The 24,658-nt window shown below is 41.9% G+C and overlaps 1 protein-coding gene across 1 annotated transcript in view; it reads left to right on the forward strand.

Annotated features, from left to right (window-relative positions):
• Positions 1–19,920, forward strand: part of LOC114041429 (gasdermin-D-like) — a 35,900-nt gene extending 15,980 nt beyond the window's left edge. Inside the window, exons 4-10 of the mRNA XM_027859883.1 lie at positions 4,395–4,449; positions 4,528–4,561; positions 4,726–4,752; positions 5,588–5,763; positions 12,107–12,248; positions 18,960–19,042; positions 19,381–19,920. Of these exons, the coding sequence (XP_027715684.1) occupies positions 4,395–4,449; positions 4,528–4,561; positions 4,726–4,752; positions 5,588–5,763; positions 12,107–12,248; positions 18,960–19,042; positions 19,381–19,626 (763 nt within the window). The 3' untranslated portion in view covers positions 19,627–19,920. The remainder of the gene's footprint in view (positions 1–4,394; positions 4,450–4,527; positions 4,562–4,725; positions 4,753–5,587; positions 5,764–12,106; positions 12,249–18,959; positions 19,043–19,380) is intronic.
• The last annotated feature ends 4,738 nt before the right edge of the window (positions 19,921–24,658 follow it).

Below are 24,658 nucleotides of genomic sequence, written 5' to 3' on the forward strand. Positions count from 1 at the left end.
CCTTTAAATGTGATGAGACTTCCCAGGACTGTCTGATGAGGAAGCACGCACCCCCACACCCACACCCACACCCGCACCCACACCCACACACACACACACACACACATTGGAGGGAGCCAGCCTGGGGTTGAAAAGCTGTAGGGAAATGGCTTAGGGGACACCTGCAAATAACTGAGAGAGGATTGTTGTCCTCAGTCACAGCTGCATCTGACAAGACCCAACCCAGGTTGGAGCTCAAAGCCTCTGTTCCTGCCTACTATTTCTTCTCATTCCCTCTCCCCATCACAGAGAACTGGGGGCTGACTCCTACCCAGCCTCCATCCTGACTTCTGCTCCTCCCTCTCCTCCACTCCCTAATCCTCAGATCCCTGCTGTAAACCTAGCCACATCTGAGCACTGGATTTGGAGTCAAAGGACACGAGTCTAGATTCCAACAGTATGACCTTGGACAAGTCCCTTCATCTGAGATGGGATTTCCTGAGAATGAGAGAGTTGGATGAGCTGAGCTCTGAGGACTCTTCTACTTCTAGATCTGTGATGCCTGCCCTCTTTCCTTCTCTCCCCAGGGTGAGGGTCAGGGGAGCTTGAACACAATGAAGGCAGTGACTGTCCCTGGGGGCAGTGTACTTGCTTTCCAAGTTGCCAAGTTGATTATCCGGGACTACTGGTGTAAGTTGAATCAGAAGGACCTGGATGGGGTGGGGGTTAGAATGGGTAGAATGGAAATTCCCCATAAACCACCTTCCTCCTACCAAGGGCTGAGGGAGGTGGGGAAGGGGAGAGGGCATTACTGTAGTACATGTCCTGGTGTTTGGGGAACTCAGCTGCCCAACTGTTTAGGCAGATGACATACGCAGAGACCACGTCCCTCTCTACCCCACACATATGGTCTTTTTTTCCCCAATAGGAAAGTTCACTTTTATTTATTTTTTTAATTGTATTTTATTTTTCCCCAATTACACATCAAGAAAATATTTAGCATTCATTTTTATGAGATTTTGAGTTCCAAATTTTTCTCCCACCCTCCCTTGCCTCCCCTCTTCCTGAAATGGTAGGCAATTTTATATAGGTCATACATGTACTATCATGTAAAACATATTTCCATAGTAGTCACAGTTGTGAAAGAAGAAAAGATCAAATGGAAAAAGAGCCACAAAGAAGAACAAAGTAAGTGAAAAAAGTACACTTCTATCTGCATTCAGAGTGCAGAGTGCATCCTAATTTTTAATTAGGATGTGGATAGCATTTTCCTTTCTGAGTCCTTTGTACTTGTCTTAGAAACAACATATTGTAGGATTCTGGTTTTTGATCCACTCTGCTATCTGCTTCCATTTTATAAGAGAGTTCATCCCATTCACAATTATAATTACTAACAGTGTATTTCCCTTCATCCTATTTTTCCTCCTATTTGTTCTCTCTCTACTTTGACTCTTTTCTTCCCTGATAGTGTTTTGATTCTGTCTACCACCTCCTCCCCCCCACCCCCATTTGCCCTTTCTTCTGCAAGTCCCACCACCACCATCTTTATTTAATCTCCTTCCCTCTTACTTTCAAGTTAGGCAAGATAGATTTCTATATTCCACTGCTTGTGGCTCTTTGAGCCAGTACTGATGAGAGTAAGATTTAAATGATGCCCATCACCCACCCTCCCATCTTCCCTTCCACTGTAATAAGTTTTCCCTGTCTCTTCATGTGAAATAATTTACCCAGTTCTACCTCTCCCTTCCTTCTGTACCCAGTATACTCCTCTTTCTCATCCCTTAGTTATTTTTTTATTTCATTCCCTCAAATTCACCCTATACCTTCTGTCTATGTATATTCCTTTGATGTGTTCTATTACTGGTACAATTTCTAAGAATTACAAGTATCATCTTCTCGTGCAGGGATGTAAACAGTTCAGTTCCACTGAATCCTTTGTTTTCCTTTCCCTTCTTAACTTTCTCTTGCATCTTGACATTGGAGATAAATTTTTGGTTTAATTCTGGTCTTCTCCTTATGAAAGCTTGAAATCCTTCTATTTCATTGAATGATCATTTTTTCCCTCGAAGTATTATACTTAATTTCACCAGGTAGGTGTTTCTTGGTTGTAGTCCTAGCTCTTTTGCCTTCTGGAATATCATGTTCCATGACCTCTGATTCTTTGTTGTTGTAGCTGCTAAGTCCTGTGTGATCTTGATTGTGGCTCACCAATATTTGAATTGTTTCTTTCTGGCCACTTGCAGAATTTTTCCTTGACCTGATAGTCTTCTAATTTGGCTATAATGTTCCTTGGAGTTTGTATTTTGGGATCTCTCTCTTGAGGTGATTAGTGAATTCTCTCAATGCCCATTTTGCTCTCTGGTTCTGGGATATCAGGGCAGTTTTCCTTGATAATTCCTTGAGAGATGCTGTCCAGGTGCTCCTTTTGGTTATAGATTCAGCTCTTCTCAGGAACACAATGATCCAAGACAAGTACAAAGGACTTATGAAGGAAAATGTTATCTACATCCAGATGAAAAACTGATGGACTCTGAATGCAGATCAAAACATATTTTTTTTTCACTTACTTTATTCTTTCTCATGGTTTTATTTCCTTTTCATCTGTTTCACTTTCCACATCTGTGATGAATATGGAAATACGTTTTACATGATAGCACATGTATGAATCATTTCAAACTGCCTACCATTTTCAGAAAAGGGGAGGGGATGGAGGAAGGGAGAAAAAAATTTGGAAATCAAAATGTTGTGAAAATGAATGCTACAAAATTTTGATTAATATGTAATTGGGGAAAATATAAATTACTATTTAAATTTTTAAAAAGGCTACACTGATTTATAGCCCCTCCAATAATGGAACCCTATGCCTTTGTTCCCATAGCTGCAACTGCATTGAATTTTATCATTTTTAATCATTTTTTTTCTTTATCTAGGTGTTCTTCTACTTCCCGACAAGAACCAGAAAACCTTCCCACTCAAAAGTGAGTGACAGGCTTGCTTGTCTTTCTAGCCCCTGGACCCAGTGAGCCCTTGACAGCCCATCCAGGGGGACCACTGTCCACATAGCTCCTCAAGGACACTTTTAGTTTCCTAGAATTGAGAAACTACCCTTTCTGGTTTTGATTCAGCCGAGGATTCTGCTTAGGTGGGCCCCAGAGAGAACTAAGTACCCTTTCCCTCTATGTAGGATGGAGGAGATAGAACTTAGGAGATAATAAGAACCAGGAAGGAAATGGAGTGGCTAGAGAGCTGGCATCCAAATCCAGAAGAACTGGGTTCAAGTCTAGCCTCAGACATGTACTAGTTGTGTGATCCTGGACAAAACACTTCATTTCACAGTGCCCAGGCAAATCTCTGGTACAGGGAGTTTCTTCATTGGCCATTGTCAATATCAGGGTGTCCCAAAAGTCTTTTTGTTGTTCTGTCGTTTCAGTCATGGCCAAATCTTAGTGACCCCATCTGGGATTTTCTCAGCAAAGATACTAGACTTGTTTGCTATTTCCTTTTCCAGCTGATTTTTACAGAAGAAGAAACTGGGTAAACTGGGTTAAAAGAGCTGCCCTCAAAAGTCTTTGTGCAATTTAAAGTTTAATAGCTTTTGAGACATTCTCCATATGTGTCTAGATGTGTTTATAAATGTATATTTTCACATGTGTATATATACATGTCAATATACATCTACACATATGTATATAAGATATGCATTGTGTAGATGTATATGGGCTGCTAGATAGAATGCTGGATCTGTAGTCAGGAGGACTTGAGTTCAAATCCATTGTCATTTACTAGCTGTGTGACCCTGGGTAAGTCACTCAACCCTGCTTGCCTCAGTTTCCTCATCTGTGAAATGAGCAGGAGAAGGAAATGGCAAACCATTCCAGTAAACCCCAAATAGGGTTACAAAGAGTCAGACAAAACTGAAAACACAACTCAACAAAATAATGTATACACACACACACGCATTACATTAAAGTTTGCAAAACACTGTGTGTACATTATCTAATTGGAACCTCCCAATTGCCCTGTGTGATAGGGAGTCCAAGTGTTGTTAATGACCATAGGTGGGCTCCCTGTCTCTCTGTCCAGCATTCCATTCACTCTGCCCCCCTGATGGTGATAGAAAGATGAAAGCCTTAGAGAAATATTGGGTCCTACCCGTTTGTCAGGTTGTTCTCTGGTACTTTTCCTCCATCTGTCTAAACAAGATGTCAACCATAACTTACATGTTTTATATTACTTTATATTTGTCTAATAGAAAATCTCATAATGCACTTAAATCCTCCCAGGTTCCTCCTCACACAGATGAAGAAGCTCCACTCTTGACTTATGGCCAGCAGACACCTTGGTTCAAATCCCTGTATATATACTAGCTGTAGTTATGACCACATTTCTGAGAGACCCAGTCTTCTCATCTGTAGAATGGGCATCATGGCACCTGTAGCCCAGACCTCTCAGGGCTCCTGTGAGGATCAAGTGAGATAATCTATGAGAAGTGCTTTGCAAACTTTAAGCCCTCGCTAGCTATAAGTCCGCTGCTATTGTTAGGTCTAGCACTGGCCCAACCAATCACCTGACAGACTGGATGGTAGGAACCATAGGGATGGGAAGACAAGCTGAGTCAGGGACACGTGCAGGGTGGATTTGATTCTTTGATTTGAAGCTGGGCAGTGTTGTTCTGTGCTGTGATTCCTGATGAATCCTGGGGATGGATGGCCTCTGAAGACTGAAACAGATATTTTCTTTTTTCAGGAACAGAATCTGCAATGTACCAGTCAGGTTTGTGGCTTTTTTGTTCTATGTTCCCACCTCTTCTACCTCTCCCAACTGAAACACAGAGATAAAACCCACCTGAACTATTCAGAGGCAGGGTCCACAGGCCAGGGAGTGTCCAAGAGGGAATGACGGGGCCAAGGCCACACTGCTTATAGCTCTCTCACAGCAGCACCAGTGAGGTGGGTCCTGGCCCCTTCCTAGGGACTGTGTTTATGTAAGGGGTGGAGGCAGAGCCCCCAAAGGCTGGGGGTGACCTTGGCATGGGTACCCAGCCTCAGGTTTCAAGGGAACTTGCCTCAGTGGAGCCCCAGACTCTGTGAAGGTCAGTGTTTCTCTCACTCTACATGTTCTACATGTCAAATGAGATAATATTGTTAAGCACTTCCAAAGTGCCATATAAGTGAAATGTGGCTACAGATGTACTGAAATATCAAAGAAATCATTGATGCCTGTATCCAAATCATTGATAAAGATGCTAAACAAAAAGTTCTTTCTTTGGGAAGTGCTGGGTGACTCTTCAACCATTACTCCTTTTTCTAGAGGAAGGAAGGAAGAGCACATCATTTAACTTACCTGTGGTTGAGACTGGGAATAGAGCAGGTGCTTAGCCTTCCTTATTGTGATGGAGTGAGATCCCAGACCTCTCCCTGGGTCCCCATAAACAGAATAAAATTCTTGAGGCCAGGGAATATGGACGTCCACCTGGATTGAAGAGGGTGCAAAGCAGGGACCCCCTCCAGCACCCTGCTGAGGCTAAAGACTTCCCAGGCAGGTACCAGGGATGAAGGTCCTGAGAGTTGGGGTGTGATCCCAGCCTTACTTGTCTTGTTTTTTCTAGATTCCTCCAGAGGAACGACAGTCAGCACAGTCTTAGACTTTGAGCAACTTCAGGCTGAGGTGGAGAATGAACAAAGCCAGCTGACCATGCTGGACAGGAAGTTACAACAGTTTCTGCTTCAGGCTCTCCTGGGGCTCCTCCAGAGTGAGCAGGATCTGCTGGAATTAGAAGACATGGTGAGAGTCTAGAAGTCAGGGCAACAGAGAATTACAGGAGTGGGGGCTGGGTGGTAGGGTAGGAGAAGACAGAAGGGAAGAGTAGGGTAGGGTAGGGACAACACTGGATTTTGAGTTAGAGTACCTGGGTTCTTATCAGAGTATTCTTTTTAACAGCTTGTGTCATCTGGGGGAAGTCAGCACAGCTCTCTGGGCCTCAGTTTCCTCACCTGTAAAATGAGAGACCTGGACTAGATGAATGCCAAGGACCCTTCCAAATCTAGATCCTATGATCCTACAATTTGAGGGAATCCCTGAGAAGCGCAGGAGTTGGAGGAGGGAGCGTGTTCTTGAGAAGGATGGCTGAGGTGCAGGGACCTGGGAGCAGGTGCATCAGTAGTTAGTGATTGCTGCACTGTTTCAGGTAGTTGGGCAGTGAACTGAGTCAAGATCCAATTAATGAAATAAGTCAACCTGTAATTATGTGGGGGGAAAGAACTGAGTACTGTCTGAGTAGAGCAGCTTGTGCCTACAGAAACTTTGTGAAACCTATTCACCAAGTAGGGTTTTTAAAAAAAATACTAATAATCATTTTTATTCTTAATCATTACATTTCATTATTAAAATGTACAGGGCAGCTAGGTGGTACAGCGGATAGAGTGCCCAGCCTAGAGTCAGGAAGACATCTTCCTGAATTCTAATCTGGCCTCACACATTTACCAGCTGTGTAACCCTGGGCAAATCTCTTAACCATATTTGCCTCAGTTTCCTCATCTTTAAAATGAGCTTGAGAGAAATATGGCTAACTACTTTGCCAAGAAAACCCCAAATGGGGTCACAAAGTCAGACAGGACTAAAATGACTAAACAACAATTAAAATGTATAGTTGACACACAAATAATAAAATAAGAGTTTTTACATATATATAAAAATATTTTCAGGAATACAATCCTTGCCATTTGTAAAAAATACAAATAAAAACAAAAAAATCCTCTAAAACCTAGTAAGTGTTGAAGTTGAAGGGGGAGAGAGAAACATGGAAAAAACAAAGTATTCCCATTTTATTTTTCCCAAATCTGTAACACATCACATGAATTGTGGTTTTCAGTATAGCTTGGAAGGTCCCAAAACTAAGAATTTTCTTCTGGTTTGAAATAATTCGACTAAAGACTGTATTGGTGAACCATAAATACGCTAAGTTTCTAAGACGCTGTTCTGGAAAATAGTCAGCTTCAACCATATAGGACTTCTGTCTTCTGAGAGGTTTCTAGCTCTGCTCCTGTGATAATATGCTCAGCTTCTTTCCCTAAGTGTTGGTCTCTCTTGGTCACAAGGCAAAAGTACATTGTCAGACCTCATAGAACTCTCTGGATCTTGCAGATAATAACAGCACCTACCTCACAGGGATATTTTGAGGTTCAAATCTAATCATTTTAGGAAGCTCTCTGAGCCCTGTATATATGTCAGCTATTATTCCTTTTACTTTTGGTCCTGCGATATCATCAATCATCAATAGAAGGACATTTTGGGAGGGGACCTCCCTAGTCCAATGCAAACCAACTCATCAACTTAGAGTCTTAGAACACTGCATGAGATACTGAGAGGGTACGTGATTTACCCAGAGTCACACAGCCAGAACTATCCATCTTGACTTAGACCCAGGTCATCCTGCTGAGGCTGGCTGTCCAGCTACTGTACTTTGTAGCCTCTCATTATTGTTGTTGGTGGTGGTATCAGTTATTATTGTTACTATTATGATTTCTTGGTAGTAATAATAATAATGAAAGAGATGATAATACTTGAACTACCAGCCTCACAAGACTGTTGCCAGTAAAGTATTAGGTAAACCCTGGGAACTATTGTTCCTGTGCTTTTCTTTTCACAAAATCCTCATCTATAGATATTTGGGACAAGTTCGATTTCATTCTAATGTAATACCCACTCTGAGTGATCTCACCAGAGAGTAGCTGCCCCCCTCAGGTCTAGGGGTTACCCTGTGAGTCTACACTCCTTAAATTATCAGCCATCCTACCTCCCGTCTAGCTGAGCCTCAAAAGTCAGCCAGTAGCCACAATTAGCTCAAAGCAAAGGAATTAAGATAACATAATAAAAACAGGAGCTACAGAATATTCCCTCCCCCACAAACCCATGGCACGCTTTCCCACAACTCTGCGTGGTGTCTGTAGGAGGAGTGGGTGAGCATTGCGGGTACAATAAAAGGAAGGCACACATGTAGGAAACACATGTCGCCATTTATAAGAATAACAAATCCCATTTATAGAGCACTTTAAGATTTGCAGAGCATTTTACAAATATTTTGATCTCTCTTGATCCTCACAACATCCATGGGAGGTGGGTACTATTACACTCTCCATTTTACAGATGGGAAAACTTAAACAGAGATTAGTGATTTGCCCAGGGTCACACAGCTAATCTGTATCTGAGGCTGGATTTGAATTTAGGTCTTTCTGACTCATTCTATTCCCAGGAAGGATCTACATCCTTTTTCCTGGCTCTGATTTCTTCAGGTTAACACAGTGCTTCCTGTCATTCTTCTTTCGTCTTTTTCTTAGAGGGGGACCTTTGGATATCTGAATTATCTGTGTCTGAGCCCTTTAATGCTATCCTTTGTCTTAAGCTTACTTACATCTAATTCAATTAAGCAAATATTTATTGAGCAACTGCTGTGTGCAGAGTACTGCACTCAGTGGTAGAAGAGGTACAAAAATTAAATAAGAATTAATTAATTAATAATTAAATAAGAAAAGCTCCTCATACAGGTTACCGTACATACTATATAGTGACATACAGATACCATGACTGACAAAACTTGAATAGTTTAAGAAAAAGGATCCATGAGAAGAGCCATACATGGATTCTCTCTACTGACAGAATACAGAACCTTCACCCCCCCCCCCCAGTAAACAGTTTCACAAGTTGTTAGGACCCCCAAAATTCTTCAAGTGTTTCCAAACTGATTATGATGCTCTCTGAACTGGGTTAGGCTTGTCCTTTGGCAAATGGTACCAGTTGGCCACCAGACCTGTACTCCAAGCTTTACCAACCTGGGAGGGACAACCAGACCTGATTGTCTGCTAGCTAAGCCTCAGAAGCCCTTCTCAATAACCCAGCAAGGTGGCACAGTAGATAGAGAGATGGACTTGTAGTCAGAAAGACCTGAGTTCAGATCTTGCCTCAGATACTCCCATGTGATCTTCCTCAGCCTCAGTCTCCTCATCCATAAAATGGACATAATAATAGCAGCACTTATCTCACAGGCTTATTGAGAAGAAAAACGAGATAATACTTGTAAAGCACTTTGCAAAACTTGAAGTGTCAGCTATTATCATCATTATTATTACAATGAGACCTCAGAGGATATCAGTGGAGAATACATGACTAATAGTACTGTGAAGGGAATTATGATTTTCCTAATAATTGATATGATATGTGTAATGAATATACTAATATCCACAGACCCAAATTGCAAATTTGATTTCTTCTTCTTTGTTTCTACTACTTTCCTCTTTTATTTACAATTCCTCCTCCTTCAACAGCACAACAGAGATTTGTGGTAAGACTAGATATGGGCTTCTTTCTACCTCACCTCTGTAAGATTCCCTGGTTTTCCTGTCCCTTCTGGGAGATGATGGAGAACCTGTAGGTTCATTTAATCGGCCTTTGTTTTAAAGCGGATGGATACAGATCCCTTAATCAGGGTCTCCTGTGGACTCAGGAGGAGAGATGGAGATAGAACCATCTCCCTACGTTTCCCAAACACTCTTCTAGTCCAGCTGTTCTGTCCTTCTTAGGGAGCCATCCAAACCCTGTGGATCCTCATTCAGTGACTGGAGCCTCCACATTCTTCTACTTCCAATGCCAACTCCACAATAACTAGACTGGGCCTATTAATGTCCCATCATTGGTCAGTCCTGTCATTGTGTTCAGGGACACAAAAAGGGATATGTCAAAATGACTCCATTGGCTCTTGGCAGAATCTATCCTTATGAAGCCTGACATCTGCCAAAGAGATGTTCGATTGCTTAGCAGTATACAAAAACAACTGTTTGACTCACTTTTTTTCCTGGTGAAATGCCTTCCTTTTCTATTGAGTTATCTTGATTTCCAGTTCAAATTTCCATCCACAGTTCACTCTTCCATGCATAGGATCTAGAAACTTATTACTTCATTTGATAGGATGGTGCAGTGGAGAGTGCTGGACAAGGAATCCAAGGACCTGAGTTAAGCCCTAGCTCTTCCACTAGGTCATTGTGTGCCATCTTTTCTTCTCTGGGCCTCAGTTTCCTTCTTTGTAAAAAGAACTAATTGGACTGGATGATCTCTTTGTTCCTTACCAATTTTAATGATTTATGTTTAATCTTTGTCATAAGACGTTCTCATAACATGAAGGATCCAGTACTTGTTGAGGTATTTTGTCACTCTCTTGACTTATAGGTCTAGCCCTGGAACTATGTGCATGGTAACTCCCAAAGATGGTGAGCCTGACATAACCCATTGAAATCAGGCAATTCACATTATCAAATAAAATTTTATTTAAAAAGGGATAAACAAATTCTTGTGCAACACTCTTTGTGTATTCCTTCCCCAACTTGTACTCAAATATATTTGAGAGTTGCCTGGGTCCCCTTGGGTGGCTGCTACCTCAGGTTCTAGGGTTAAACTTGTGGGAATAAACTACTAACTCTGTAGCTCACAAGCCCCTACTGGTATGCTTCCCACTTACGATCCGCCAGTAGGCTCAATCATATAGCAGAGGTATTTACTCAAATACTCAAAGTAACCTGCAGGGGCATAGCAAGAACAGTAGGTACAAAACATTCTCCAACTAAACCTGAGGTACAATCTCTGACAAATACACAAAGTATCCATGACAAGAGAGGATTCAAACTTAGTGCATAATGGCAGTAAATCATGTGTAGAATGCACAAAACTCCAGGTACCGTAGGGCCTGTAAGACTTTCATCACTTCAGAGCATCTTCCCATAGACCCCCTGGGGTGTAGCATCTCTGTTGTGTGGCTTGCTAAGCTGAGTTCCTAGGGTCTGCTCTTCTCCATTATCTGACTGCTGCTAAGGGCCATGCTCCTTGAAGATGCTTCTTCCCTTGAGTGACTATCTCTCTATATCCATGTTGGTCTGAAGTGTTCTAGTAGTCCCTATTCAGTGCTGTATAACTTAGACAGGAGGAAAGTAAATACCTTTTTCACACTTGCAGGGGACTTCTCCAGAGGCAGCTCCATATTTACAAAAGTGCCCAACTCAAATGGCTAAGATCATCCAAAACTTAGCTACTAAAAACCTCAAAAACATACTTTGTTCCCATCCTGACAGTCAGAGATGTGTTTGAACATTAAAGGGACCAGAGTGTAAAGAGACGTCTTTTACGGTTAGTTGAACATCTCATTAGTGTGAGTGGTTATTCTGGACCTTCTGTGACAAAATCCATTGACCTGGAGGCAAGAGGAGGCATGAAAGCACATTTCCCTCCCCTCCAATTTTAGAGATGTGTGGAACTTCCCAGAGCCACAGTTTGGAATAGTTAGCCTCCTCTGAGGTCCCACACATCTTGTCTTGGTCCTGCTACTTGAGAGGCGATCTCTTTATCTCTCTCTGACTCTCTCACTTTGTGGTATAAGTCAGTTGACCAGGAGTCCTTTGTTCAGTCACTCTTACGGTGCCCTGGTGCCCCAATTTCATAGTTTTTCAGGCCAACCCAGGACAAGCTTCTAGAGTTTTTCAATCTTTGGATGCTTTCCTCTCTAGGATAAAAGGAAGGCAAAAAAGAAATCCTCAAGGTTTCTTGTCCCCTGGTTTATTCTACTGTCTAACTATAGGCTCATCCCTTTCTTTGCTCTCTTCAGTCTCCCACCAACCAGTTCTGCCTATCACCATGCATATTCCTTGGGCTCAATCTCTTTATTTTCCTGAGGGATTCCAACAGGGAAAGGGAAGAGTAAGGGGAAATATCTCCTGGCTATATACTTCATTTGATAGGATGGTGCAGTGGAGAGTGCCGGACAAGGAATCCAAGGACCTCAGGTTAAGCCCTAGCTCTTCCACCAGGGTCATTGTGTGCCATCTTTTCTTCTCTGGGCCTTAGTTTCCTTCTTTGTAAAATGAACTAATTGAACTGGCTACATATGAATCCATGAGTCTCCTCCTCCCACTTTTCACTTAATAAGTGAACCCTTCCAGGGTTTGCCCCAGGGCTCAGGATCTCTCCCATATGTACTGATCCCAGGTTTCCCCAGGCAGGACAAGCCTGGATACTAGCCCAAGGGGCTGGTTTGGGCAGGAAGCTGCCACTCTCACCATTCACCTTCCTTCTCATCTCTCTTCTACAGCTAGAACAGAGTTTATACACTGGGGTACCCCCACAGAAGGTGAAGGGCATGACAGGCGATATCCTAAGTAACCTACAAGACAGGAATGGACAACTTGTGGAGGAACTAGCAGGGGCATTCCTCTATCTCCTTGGGGCTCGGAAGGGAAAGAAAGATGATGGGACCAGGGGGGGGGGGGGGGGGGGCGGAGTAGACCAGGGACAGTAACACTCAGAAAACAACACCCTTTCATCTCTTATATGAGGTGCTTGGGATTTTAGATTAAGCTTTTCTTTTGAAAACAACAACAAAAAACCCCTCAAATCCTCTGTGCATTTTTATCCTTACATTGTCCCTATAAGCTGGAAAGGAGACAGGTAATCACCTCCCTCTTTCATTGATGGAGAAACAAATGCCCAGAGGGGAAGTGGCTTGCCCAAAGCCATACATACATACTGCATTGGCAGAGCCCATTCCTGTGATCCCTAGTCAGCCATCTCACCTTCATATGGCACTGACTCCTCTTTGAAAATCCATCAATGAGAAGAAAGTTGCTCTCTCTTCTCAAATCCTTCCTTCCCATACTCCCCAAGAACAGAAAACATTAGGACCCCATCCTGATTGGGGATGTGCTACAGTATTCCTCAGTAGTTCTCAGCTCTTTCTCATTGATCCTACGTAGTTCCTCATCAGCTCCCATGTATTTAATTCACACTTGTATGAAGATAACTGTTAGATCTGCATATCTAGTCATTGTCTCAGCCCTGAGCTCCAGTCCCCCATCACCAACTGCTTATTGTACATCATGACCTGGATAACCCATAGATACCTCAAACTCAATACGTCAAAATCTGAACTCCTCTTTCCCCACAAAACCCACTCCCTCTTCCTAATTTCCCTATTTCTCAAGGGCACCACGATATTTCTAGTCATCTAGGTTTGCAACCTTGGTGTCCCCTGAGTCTTCTCTCTCCTTTTTCCCCCATATTAAACATGGTCTGACCGTGTCATTTCCTCTTGATATCTCTGATGTCTCACTTTTCCAATCCATCCTACACATGGCTTCCAAATGTTTTTACTAAAGTAAAGGTCTGACTGTGTCAGTCACTACTCAGTAAATTCCACTGACTTCCTATAACTTCTATGATCAAATATTTGTTGTGTTTGACATTCAAAACTCTTCACTGTCTGGCTCCAACTTATCTTTCAAGCATTATTACACATTATTCCCCTTTATACACTCTACAATCCAGCCAAACTAGCCTTCTTACTGTTCTTCATACATGTAACTCCATCTCTCATCTCTCTGTTTTTATGTTGGCTGTTCTGCATGCTTGGAAGTCATCCCCTTCACACCTTCACTTCTTAGAATCCTTAATGTTCCCAAAGACCAAGTTGAAGGACCATCTTCTATATAAAGCCATTCTTGATCCTCACAGTTGGTAGAGCCTTCCCCAAAAACATTACCATGTTTCCCCATCCCAGTCCTTTCTATTCCTTATAGCTTGTATGTACCAATAGATGTGCATATTGTCTTCCCACTCTCCACCAACCCCATTAGGATGTGAACTCCTTTAGGGCAGGTATTTTTTTGCTTTTGTCATTGTATTCCTAGTACCCAGCAGAGTTCCTGGCATAGTCATTGATTGATGCATATTTATTGATTGATACCCTTGGTTCTTTATTAGCACTGTCTCTTCAATGCCTGATTTGAGCTATTCTATAGGATTTCACACAACTAGACTGAAGGGGTCCACTACAAATTTATATTATTTAATCTCAAATGGGAGGCAGCTAGGTGACTTTGTGGACAGAGTGCTGGGCCTGGAGTCAAGAAGACCTGAATTCAAATGCAGCCTCACATACTCATTAGCTAGGTGATCACGGACAAATCACTTAGCCTCTGTTTGTCTTAATCCACTGGAGAAGAAAATGGCAAACCACTCCAATATCTTTGCCAAGAAAACCCCATATAATGTCGTGAAAAGTTGGATGTGACTAAATGACTAAACAATAATAATCCCAAATGAGGCCCTCACTGCTGCAAGGCAATCCTTTTACTGTTCCATAGCTGGCTCTTGCATTTACCACAGTGGCTATTCCAATCCATCTCTCTTCCAGCCTTCCACACTATTGCCTATCCCCCTTCCTCTCCATGAAGGACCTTTCCTTGTTTCCTTATGCTTCACTACAAAATTAGGGGCAATTTTTCATTTTTCTCTTCTCCTGTCTTCTACATCTCAAGACCACTTCACATCATTCACCATTTTTTCTCGCTATTCTCCATTCTCTGATAAAGATCAAGCCCTTCTCAGCAGGGCCAACCCTTATGCTTGTGGATGATGTCCATTCCTGTCTCCTGGCAGAATGGACCCATGATCATCCCCTCTCTCCTTCTAATTTTCAGTCTCTCTTTATCTAGATTCCTTCCCTTCTGCCTATGAGCACACTCAGATCTCCCCCATTTCTTGAAATCTCCACCATCCTAATCCAGCTGTAAGCCTGTATCTCTCTCCTGTCATAGTCAAACAGCTTGAAACAGCTGTCACCATACATTGCCTTCACTTTCTCATTCCCTTGCACTTTGGCTTCTACCCTCATTACTCACCTGAAATGGTTCTGTCCAAAGTTACCAATGATCTCTTAATTGCCTAATCCAATGATGTTTTCTCAGATCTCATCCTAAACCTCTACAGCATTTGACAATATTGACCACCATCTTCTCCTACATATATTATCCTCTCTGAGTTTTCATGAAATTGCTATGTCTTGTTTCTTCCCCTGCCCATCTAGCCACTCTTCAGTCTCTTTACTAGGTCATCATCATGTGCCAATGGACTTAATTAACCATGGACTACGCTACACCTCTGGCTTTGGCCCTCTTCTCTCTATATACCCTCACTTGGTGATCTCATTGCTTCCTTTTGGTTCAGCTCTTGCCAATGACTCCCATATCCCTATATCCAGTCCTAGTCTAGAGTTTCTTACTGGACAATCAAATAGTAGATAAATGCTTACTCCATACCAGGCACTGTGCTAAACCCTGAGGATGCAAAAAGAGGTAGAAGACAGTTCATGTACATTCTAGGAGAGGAATCTGGGAAGATGGAAGAATAGGTCAGAAAAATCCAACCTCTCCAGATTTCCCCCACAAACAAGACAAAATAGCACCTCACGGCAGACCTAGAGGGGTGGAAACAAACAAGAGTTTGGGCTGAACAGTCGTCCTCCTGGGACAGCTGGGAGAAGATCCAAAGAAAAATTCCATGTTGGAGGTTTTGTTCCTTTGAAGAGTAAACCCCTCTACACACACTCCACTGAAACAGCAAGCGGCAAGCTCTGGGTTTGGGAGGTAGCCTCAGCCTCAGCCGCAGGAACTGTCACTTCCTGGACAGTGTCAGGAATCCAAGTCTGAGACAGATATTTATCAACATGCCAGACTTTCAGGATTTTGTTTAAAAAAAAATTCTGAACTCAAGAGAAGATTTGACATAAAAGATCCAAGAGAAGTATAAGGTACATATCAAAAACTAATTACAAGGGACTCAGTGAGGGCAGACTTTTTACTTTTTATATGAGAAAATGTAAAATTTCTGTCTAAGATTGTTACTAATAATTAGGTAGTTCAAAAGAAAGATTGGGGTAGATCTGAGTATGATATGATTCTAAAAAGTAAAACCATTTAGGAAAAAGGTAAAAGGAGTAATTATCTTATACAAATGAGCTATGAGAGGAAGGACTGACACAGAAGAATTAGATAGGAGAGGAGGCCTGTTGGTTCTGGAACCCTCCTTTCATCAAGAATAGGGTCAAGAGGGAATAAAACATATATATTTAGAAGGGTATTAGAGTCTTCTAAGTTCAGAAAGAAATAAAAGCCCAAGGGGATAGGGAAGGGGGAGAGGGTAAGGGAGGGATTTTTAGAAGGGAGAATGAGTTAACAGGATAAGAGGGGGATATAGAAGGGTGTTTAGATTAATGGGAATGGGAAGATAAGGGTACTGGGAGGGGGGATATAGGTTAAGTAATAGGAGGGCAAGGTAGCAGATAGAAGTAAAGTAGAGGAGTTAGGAGAGATAGAAAATAAGAGACACACAAATATAAAATAAACATCAGGAGTAAAATTTATTAGGGAAAAAAAGTAGGGGTAGTAATCATGATCTCAGACAAAGTTAAAGCTAAAATAGATTTAATCAAAAGAGAAAAATAGGGAAACTACAATGTATTTCAGTTATATTAATCAATATAGTTTTAGACTATTTAAAATAACTAGACAGTATAAGGTTGGAATATTGCTGTGGCATAGGAAATGATGAATTGGTGGACTTAGAAAAATATTGGACTTATGAAGAAAGAGGTTATCCACCCTCAGGAAACAGAGGACAAATAAGTACAGTATAGTCTTATATAGATGCATATGAATGTATTTTACATGTAAGTATGATTATAGATATCAAAGTATATATATGTGTATATGTATGTATATCTATCTATCTATCTATATATCTTTGTATGCACCAGTATATATATATATATATGTATGTATATACATATGTGTGTATATATATATATATATGTATATATACACACATTTGTCCTTAACTGTAGCCTTTGGGGTGGGGGGAGAAGGGGGAAGAAAAGAACAAAATAAAAAGTGCACAGCAGAGAGCAAAAGAAAACTTATAAGGAAACAAAGGAAAAATGGACAGCTCTGAATGCAATGCATAGTATTTATTATATAGACTTTCTTTAAATGGAAATTTATTGTTATATAATTTGAATCCTCTCTTATGTTCTACTATGCACATGGCAATGCTTTTTTCTTTTCTTATTTTGTATTTGTTTTAATATTTAAGTTTAAAATATGTTTCTTTTTCTTTTCTTATTGTACCCTTATGTTTTATTATTTAAGTTTAAAATTTAAAAAAATTGGAAAAAGAAAGGAGCTCACAGTCTAATGGGGGAGACAACAAGCAAACAAATATGTATAAACAAGCTGTAATTAACAGAGAGAAAGCATTCGAATTAAGAGGGGTTTGGAAAGGTATCCTGTAGAAGATGGGTGTTTTAGTTTGTGCTTCAGAGGAGCCAGAGAAGGCAGTAGATGGAGATGAGGAAGGAGAACATTCCAAGCATGAGGGAAAGCCAGAGAAAATACCCAGAGCCAAAAGATAGAGTGTCTTATGGGAGGCAAAGAGGCCAGTGCCACTGGACCAAAGAGTATTAAGAGACAGAGAATAAGGTATGAGAAGACTGGAAAGGAAGGGGAAAAGATGGGTCATGAAGGCTTTAAATGCCAAAGAGAGGATTTTCTATTTGATCCTGGTGGTGATAGGGAGCCACTGGAGATTATTGAGCAGGAAGGTGAATGGTGGTCTGAATGGAGGTAACAGTTGAATGGAGGATGGATGGGAGTGGGGAGAGATTTGAGGCAGGCAGACCCGCCAGCAACTCTTGCAGGAGTCCAAGAGTGAGGCAATGAGGGTCTGTATGAGAGTGGTGGCAGCATCAGAGGAGACGACAGTAGATATTTGACAGGTATTATAAAGATGATATCATGTGGACATCAGAAATTCATGATAACCCAAACATAGAATTCGAGGTCTTTATCTCCAAACCCATCCCTCTTCCTAACTTTGTTATTTTTTTTCAGGAATACCACCATCCTTCTAGAATCCAGGTTCAGGGACAGCTAGGTGGTGCAGTGGATAGAGCACCGGCCCTGAATTCAGGAGGACCTGAGTTCAAATTCGTGTTATACACATAACACTTACTAGCTGTGTGACCCTGGGCAAGTCACTTAACCCCATTGCCTAGCCAAAAAAAAAAAAAAAAGAGGAAAAAGAAAAAAAAAAGGAAAAAAATAGAATCCAGGTTCAAAACCTGAAAATCATCCTCCATTCATCCCTCACCTACTGTATCTAAACAGTTCTCAAGTCTTGTTAATTCTTCCTCTCTGCTCTCTATTCCCTTCTCACTACTCCTACAGCCACCACCCTTGTTTAGGCCCTCATCACTATCACAATATCCTCTTAATTGATTTTCCTATATCAGGTCTCTCCCCTAATACATCCTTCCCATGAATGCCAAAGTAGTTTTCCTAAAAAGCAGGTCTAACCATGTCATTTCCCTGCAAAAGAAATTCTAGCAGCTCCACTCTCTTGGCATCATCATCATCATCATCATCATTATCATTATTTAGTGTTTATATAGCACCTAATATGTGCCAGACACTTTACAAATATTATCTCATTTGATCCTCACAACCACCCTGGGGGGTAGAGGCTATTACTATCCCCATTTTACAATTGAGGAAACTGAGTCAAAAACTGAGGCCGAAGGCCACATAGTTAGTAAGTGATTGAGGCTGGATTTGAACTCAGCTCTTCCTAACTCCAGGACTAGTGTTCTATGTACTGCACCACCTAGCTGCCCTTTAAACTCCTGCTTTAAGCATTTTAAAGCCCTTTGACCATTGCCTTCAGTGGACCTTTCCAGGCTCATTATACACTATTGCTCTGGTTCTCACACTACATTCTTGCTGTTTCTTGTATAAAGCATTTCTTCTCCTCTCTCCATGCTTCTGCAAAGCCTAGAAAGCACCTACCTCCTCAACTCCTTTTCTTAGAATCCTTAGCTCCCTGATTCCCCACAGCTGTTTGTCCACTTGCAAATGACTTTGTATTTACCTTCTTTGTCCTCTGCGTATGGACTTACCTGTGTGTGAGTACGTGCTATCAAGTATATACTTACACAATATAAGCTACTTGAGAGCAGAGACCATTCCCTTTTTGTTGTTCCAACAGCTAGCAGAGTCTAGCCCTTGGTAAGGCATTTAGGAAAGACGTGATTGACTGATTGATTGATTTGTCCCCAGCCCTGAGTGACATCCAACATCAACTCCTGATCCAGTTGCTACAGAAAAAGGAACAGATCCTGTCCCAGGAGGTAGAACTGGTAAGAAAAGCTGCTTCCTTCCCAGAAGTAAGCTAGGCAGCACAACTTCTCAGAAGCCTTGGAATGGGCAGTCTAGAGAATGAGTAAGAAATGGGGGAGAAGGAGCAATCTAGAATGGGATCGTTTCAGTTATGTGGATGACCTGCCCCTTTCTCTGCCCTGCTGCCCAGAACTCAATGGGATGAGTTCTGACCTCAGAGGGTTTCCTGCCTGTCATGCAGCTGCCTCAAGGGTCTGCTCTAGCACTTCTCTCAGGACCCTGGTTTCTCAGAAAACTAGAAAGTATCCTGTGCTCTTCCCCAGAGACCCTGGGTTCATTCTGATCCTGTTTCCCATAGGTGAAGGCAGTTCTGAAGGAGAACTTCAATCAGACCAAGAAGAGGACTTTCTCCCTTCCTTCAAAGCTGCTGTCCTTTGTCCAGGGCCAGGATGAAAATTTGACCCTCACATGTGGCCTGTTGGAAGAGTGTGGACTGTGGCTCTCAGGAGATGAACCCCAATTTACCTGGAACCCCAGTGCTCTGTACTCACTTTGTGCACTGCATGGGAGTCTGGTGATGCTGCAGGCTCTCACTGAGGCCTGATGACCTAGCCCCCACTCTCCCCACCCTTTTGATACCTCCTCCCCCTATGTCAGCCCCAGGCCCAGTGCATTAGGGGACAGCCCTATTTCACAACACAGGATCATGACATTTGTTTGTTGGGCCTTCCCCTGTGCTTCACTAAAAAGAAATCCCCACTGTGATGTACTAGACCAGTGGTCATTCAGCCTCTGCTTGAAGACCCCATTGCAGGGAAACCCACCACCTCTCTTTTTCTTTTTCTTCATCTTTTTTTTTAGGCATTTGGAGCTAAGTGACTCGCCTGGGGTCACACAGCTAGCAAGTGTCAAGTGTCTGGTCTGAGGCTGGATTTGAACTCAGGTCCTCCTGACTTCAAGGCCAGTACTCTATCAACTGTGCCACCTAGCTGCCCCTAACCCACCACCTCTCAAGGCAACTCATTCCCCTTTTGGACAGCTTTTATTATTAGGAAGTTTTTTCCTAACATCAATCCTTCATTTACCTGTTTGCAGCCTCTGTCCACTGCTTCTCATTCTGCCCTCTCAGGTCAACAGAATAAGTCCGTTCCCTGCTCCACAGCCCTTTAAATACTTGTACACAGCTAGCAGGTCACCCCTGTGCCGTTTCACATGCACAGCTCCTTCAACTGGTCACCATGTGACACGGACTCAAGGCCTTTTACCCTTGCGGTTGCTCTCCTCAGGATGTCGTCCAGTTTATCAGTGCTCTTAAACTGTAGTGCTCAGGCCAGGTGAAATGTGACCAGGGCCAAGGTAGAACTGTCACCTACCTCTTCCTAGAAGCCATACTTCTCTTGATGCAGCCCAAGGTGGACTTAGCTTTTGAATTGTCACATCACAGTGCTGACTCATTGAGCTTGCAGTGCATTAAAACCTCCAGATCAGTTTTTAGACATACTGCTGTGTAACCATGTCTTGATATCTCATTGGGTCATTAGCTTCCATATGGCCAACTCTAATTTTTACATTCTTTTCTTTAGTATGGTTCTGTACCAATTTTTCCAAGCTATTAACTCTCTTTTCATACCTTTCTTTCCCTAACTATTGCTTCTTTTCCCATTTTTCCTCTACTGCTCTCATTTGGTTTTTAAATTTATTTTTTAGCTCTTTAAAAAAAAACCTTTAGGAATTCGTGTCAGACTTGTGTTCAAATTACGTTTTTCTTTAAGGCTTTCTTGTAGATATTTTCAAGTCATTCTCTTCTGCCTTTGTGTACAACTTCCCTGTCTTCATAATAGTTCTTTATGGTGGCATTCTTTTTTTTAGTTTGCTCATTCCAATAGATTGGAAGCTCCTTGAGGGCAAGGCCTGTCTTTTTTTTGTATCCCCATTGCTTAGCATAGTGCCTGTCACATAATAGCTGCTTAATAAATGTTGATTATTTAATAAATGCTAGATGATTTGACTCCAAGATTAGCTTGTATCAGCTTTACATGGATAATAATATGTGCATCTTGTCTATCTTCCTAGAATGCAAACTGCAAGGGCAGGAATGGTTTCACTTTTATATTTGTATCCCAGTGCTTTGCATAGGGCCTGGAACATAGTAAGTACATAATAAAAGCTGTTGATTGACTGTTAACCTCCCTGGGCCTCAATTTCCTCGTCTATAAAATGAACTAGATGACTTCTTGGTTTCCTTCCAGATCTCCATCTAAGTTCCTTATGTTTTAACAGACATAATTTTGATTTCTCAGCAACATAGAGGACTTGGAGGAAATACTATCCAGTCAAAAGAGCTGTAAGGAGTTCTGGCTTGTTTTTCAAATACCAAGGAGTGAGTTAGACCAGAAAATGCTGCATTTCATTGAATACTATGATATCACCAAGTACATGCATGACTAGAAAAGGAGGTAGGCAAATCACACATGGCAAGAAGAAAAACTGAGCCCTTGCATTACTGTGGCAGCCTGTGAAAAGTGCCAGAGAAAAACGGCCTTCAGCACCTAAAGTGAATCCACTAGGGAAGATGAACAAAAGAATATGAATGAGAAACCTAGTGAGTAAAGGATGCATATTCTTCAGATTATAAATCACTGAGTTAGTCCATGCATGTGCATCTGTGTGTGTGTGTGTGTGTGTGTGTGTGTGTGTGTTGCCCAGACCCGGGATTTCATTAGCATAAGGAGATCACGCTGAGGAACTTTCTCTCCCGATGCAGATCAGCACCTTGGATAGTTGCCAGAGACCCTGAGGGGTGACATGACTTGCTCAGACTCATACAGTAAATACATGGGAGAGCTGAATCTAGTTCTTCCTGGCTCCAAGGCCAGCTCTGGATTCACTACACCGTGATGCATGCATATGAGAAAGTGTGTGTGTGTACGTGTACGTATAGACACCCATATACATATATATAAATACATGTGTATATACTTTTGTATGAATTGTATATGTGCATTTACATATGTATGGATATGCACACGTTTATGTGTTTATGTGGGTTGGTTGGTTGTCCTTCGCTCCTGAAGAGGACCAAAATGACATCACTATGCAAGAGTCAAGTTTCAACGTGTCTGGCTGTTGCTGATCAGACCAATACGAGCTCAGGTTGGGCACAAATAGTCCATGTGGATATTTGGGGTGGATTCTCTAAATTTGCACATATCACTGTTCTTTTGAGCTGCTTCAATTCTGCTCCGCTCATAGTGCACAGCACCTTCTCTGATGAACACACACCATGCTGGGCAATCCTGTGTCAGTGTCTCCCATGTCACACAATTCCAAATTTCTTCAGAGAGACCTTGAGAGTGTCTTTATGTCACTTCTCCACACCACTACGTGAGCACTTGCCTTGTATGAGTTCTCTATAAAAGAATCTTTTAGGCAAGTGTACATTTTGCATTTGAACAAAGTGGCCAGCCCATTGGAGTAGCGCTCTCTACAGTAGAGTTTGAATGCTTAGCAGTTTAGTTTGAGAAAGGATCTTGGTGTCCAGTACCTTATCCTGCCAGGTGATCTTCAGAATTTTCCTATTCAAATGGAAGCAATTCAGTTTCCTGGTATGGTGCTGATACACTGTCCAAGTTTCACAGACATACACCAAGGAGGTCAGCACAATGGCTCTGTAGACCTTCAGTTTGGTAGTCAGTCTATTACCTCTTCTTTCCCAAGCTGTCCTTTGGAGACTCCCAAACACTAAGCTAGCTTTGGCAACGCATGGGTCAACCTCATCATTGATGCATACATCCCTGGAAAGTATGATGCCAAGGTAAGTGAACTTATCCACAGTATTCTAAACTTGTCCATTTACTGTAACTAATGGTTCCAGGTATGGATGGTGTGATGCTGGATGGTGGAACACCTGCGTTTCCTTGATGTTAATTGTTAGGCCAAAATGAACTCAAGCAGCAGAGAATCAATCCATGCTTTGTTGTATCTCAGCTTCAAATGCCACATTGAGTGGACAATCAAAGAGCATGCACCAACACTCCCTCTGATGTCTTTATGCATAGTATGTGTATATACATACATATCAAATAGGCCCATTAGATGGACATTGAGCTAGGCCCAGAATTGAAATGTAGGACAGTAGGCTTTATTGTCTCTGGGATATTATACACTGTTTTCAATAGTAAGCCATTCCCTAACACAAAAGCTCACCTTTTTAACACCATTATGCACCTGGTAAAGTTCTTCTGGAGAATCAAAATGACGGACAACTCAGAGGACAAAAGGGCAGACACATAGTGGACATAAGTAAACTTCAGCAAGACCAATGATGAGGACTTGAGGTCAAGAAGTGGTGCAAAAGGTCTCATCAAGGAAATGTGTGATTGGCAAATGAAGGGAGCCTGCCATGGAGTGAGAGGAAAGGATATAAGGAGGGAGGTCCAAGTGCTGCCATGTTAGCCACAAAATGTCAAAAGACTCCAATCACTGGCCACTCAGCTAAAATCTATCATGCCAGGCTGTGCTCAGAGACTAGGAATAAGAAAAAAGAAAAAAATAAAAACAAAGTTCCTGCTCACAAACAGCTCAGAATCTAAGTGGTACAACAGCATGCAAAGATTTATGTACAAATGAGTGCATGCACAACCAACTGGGGGGAGTATCTTCCACACATTCATTCTCTACCTTCATTAGTCCAGTAGTCTACAATGCCCCTATACAATTTCCTTCTTATTTGGCTCACGACTTTACTTCTTTCAGGCACTTTTTGCCACAAGGCTGCCCAGTTTAAGGACAGACAAGAGGTTTCTAAGATCTCTCCCATTTCCCTGTCTCCTGACTCCCTTAGCTCAGCACCTGAGATTATAAAGCCTAAGGTGTTAAGACTGAGATTTCCCCCCCACCCCCCAATGCTTTTAGTATCTTCTCTTCCTTCAGATAACTTGTATCAAAACAAACACCCAGATAACTTGTATCCTGGTTCCTCAATGCCCTCACAATTCTCCTGCTTTCAGCACAGATATCCTCTATAAACTATGAACAATCTGGATGTCTTCTTATCTTTACTGTCACTTCCAATTATTTCACAAGCACGTCCAGGACTTCAATGTTAGGGTCAAGAGTGATGGTTTCATTGTCCTGGATGAAGAAAACTATTTGTTAAAATTATTTTTGGATATCTTTTTCATTTTTCTTCCGTTCATATTTCTTTTATTTTCATCCTTGAATGTCCTTGGAATGACTGCTAAGTTGGTTATCTTGCCACCCATTCCTTAAACTTGTTTTACTCAACACTGATTTATGAGACAATAATGCTTGCTGACAAACACATTTTAAAAAGACTCACAGGAAATAAGAAGGTTTGGATGGGCTGCAAGTGTGCTACAAGAAGGACAAATGTTGATGAGGTTTTGGATTGCTTAGAGTATGTGCAGAAGATGGGAAGAAGGCAGGTAATCAAGGATATGTATATGGAAGTGACGTGGTTAGTGCCAGGGGAAGCAAAGTTGGTGCAAAATGCCAAGGACAGCAAAGGGGCTTTTTTTAGAGCTAGGTTAGGGGCAAAAGAAAGATTAAAGAAGAGACAGATCAACTGTTCAAATGGAATAATGACAACAGACAGTAGAGAAAGGGAAGAACCA

Source organism: Vombatus ursinus, unplaced genomic scaffold (assembly GCF_900497805.2).
Source record: "Vombatus ursinus unplaced genomic scaffold, bare-nosed wombat genome assembly UNPS02014173.1, whole genome shotgun sequence".
NCBI classification, from domain to species: domain Eukaryota; kingdom Metazoa; phylum Chordata; class Mammalia; order Diprotodontia; family Vombatidae; genus Vombatus; species Vombatus ursinus.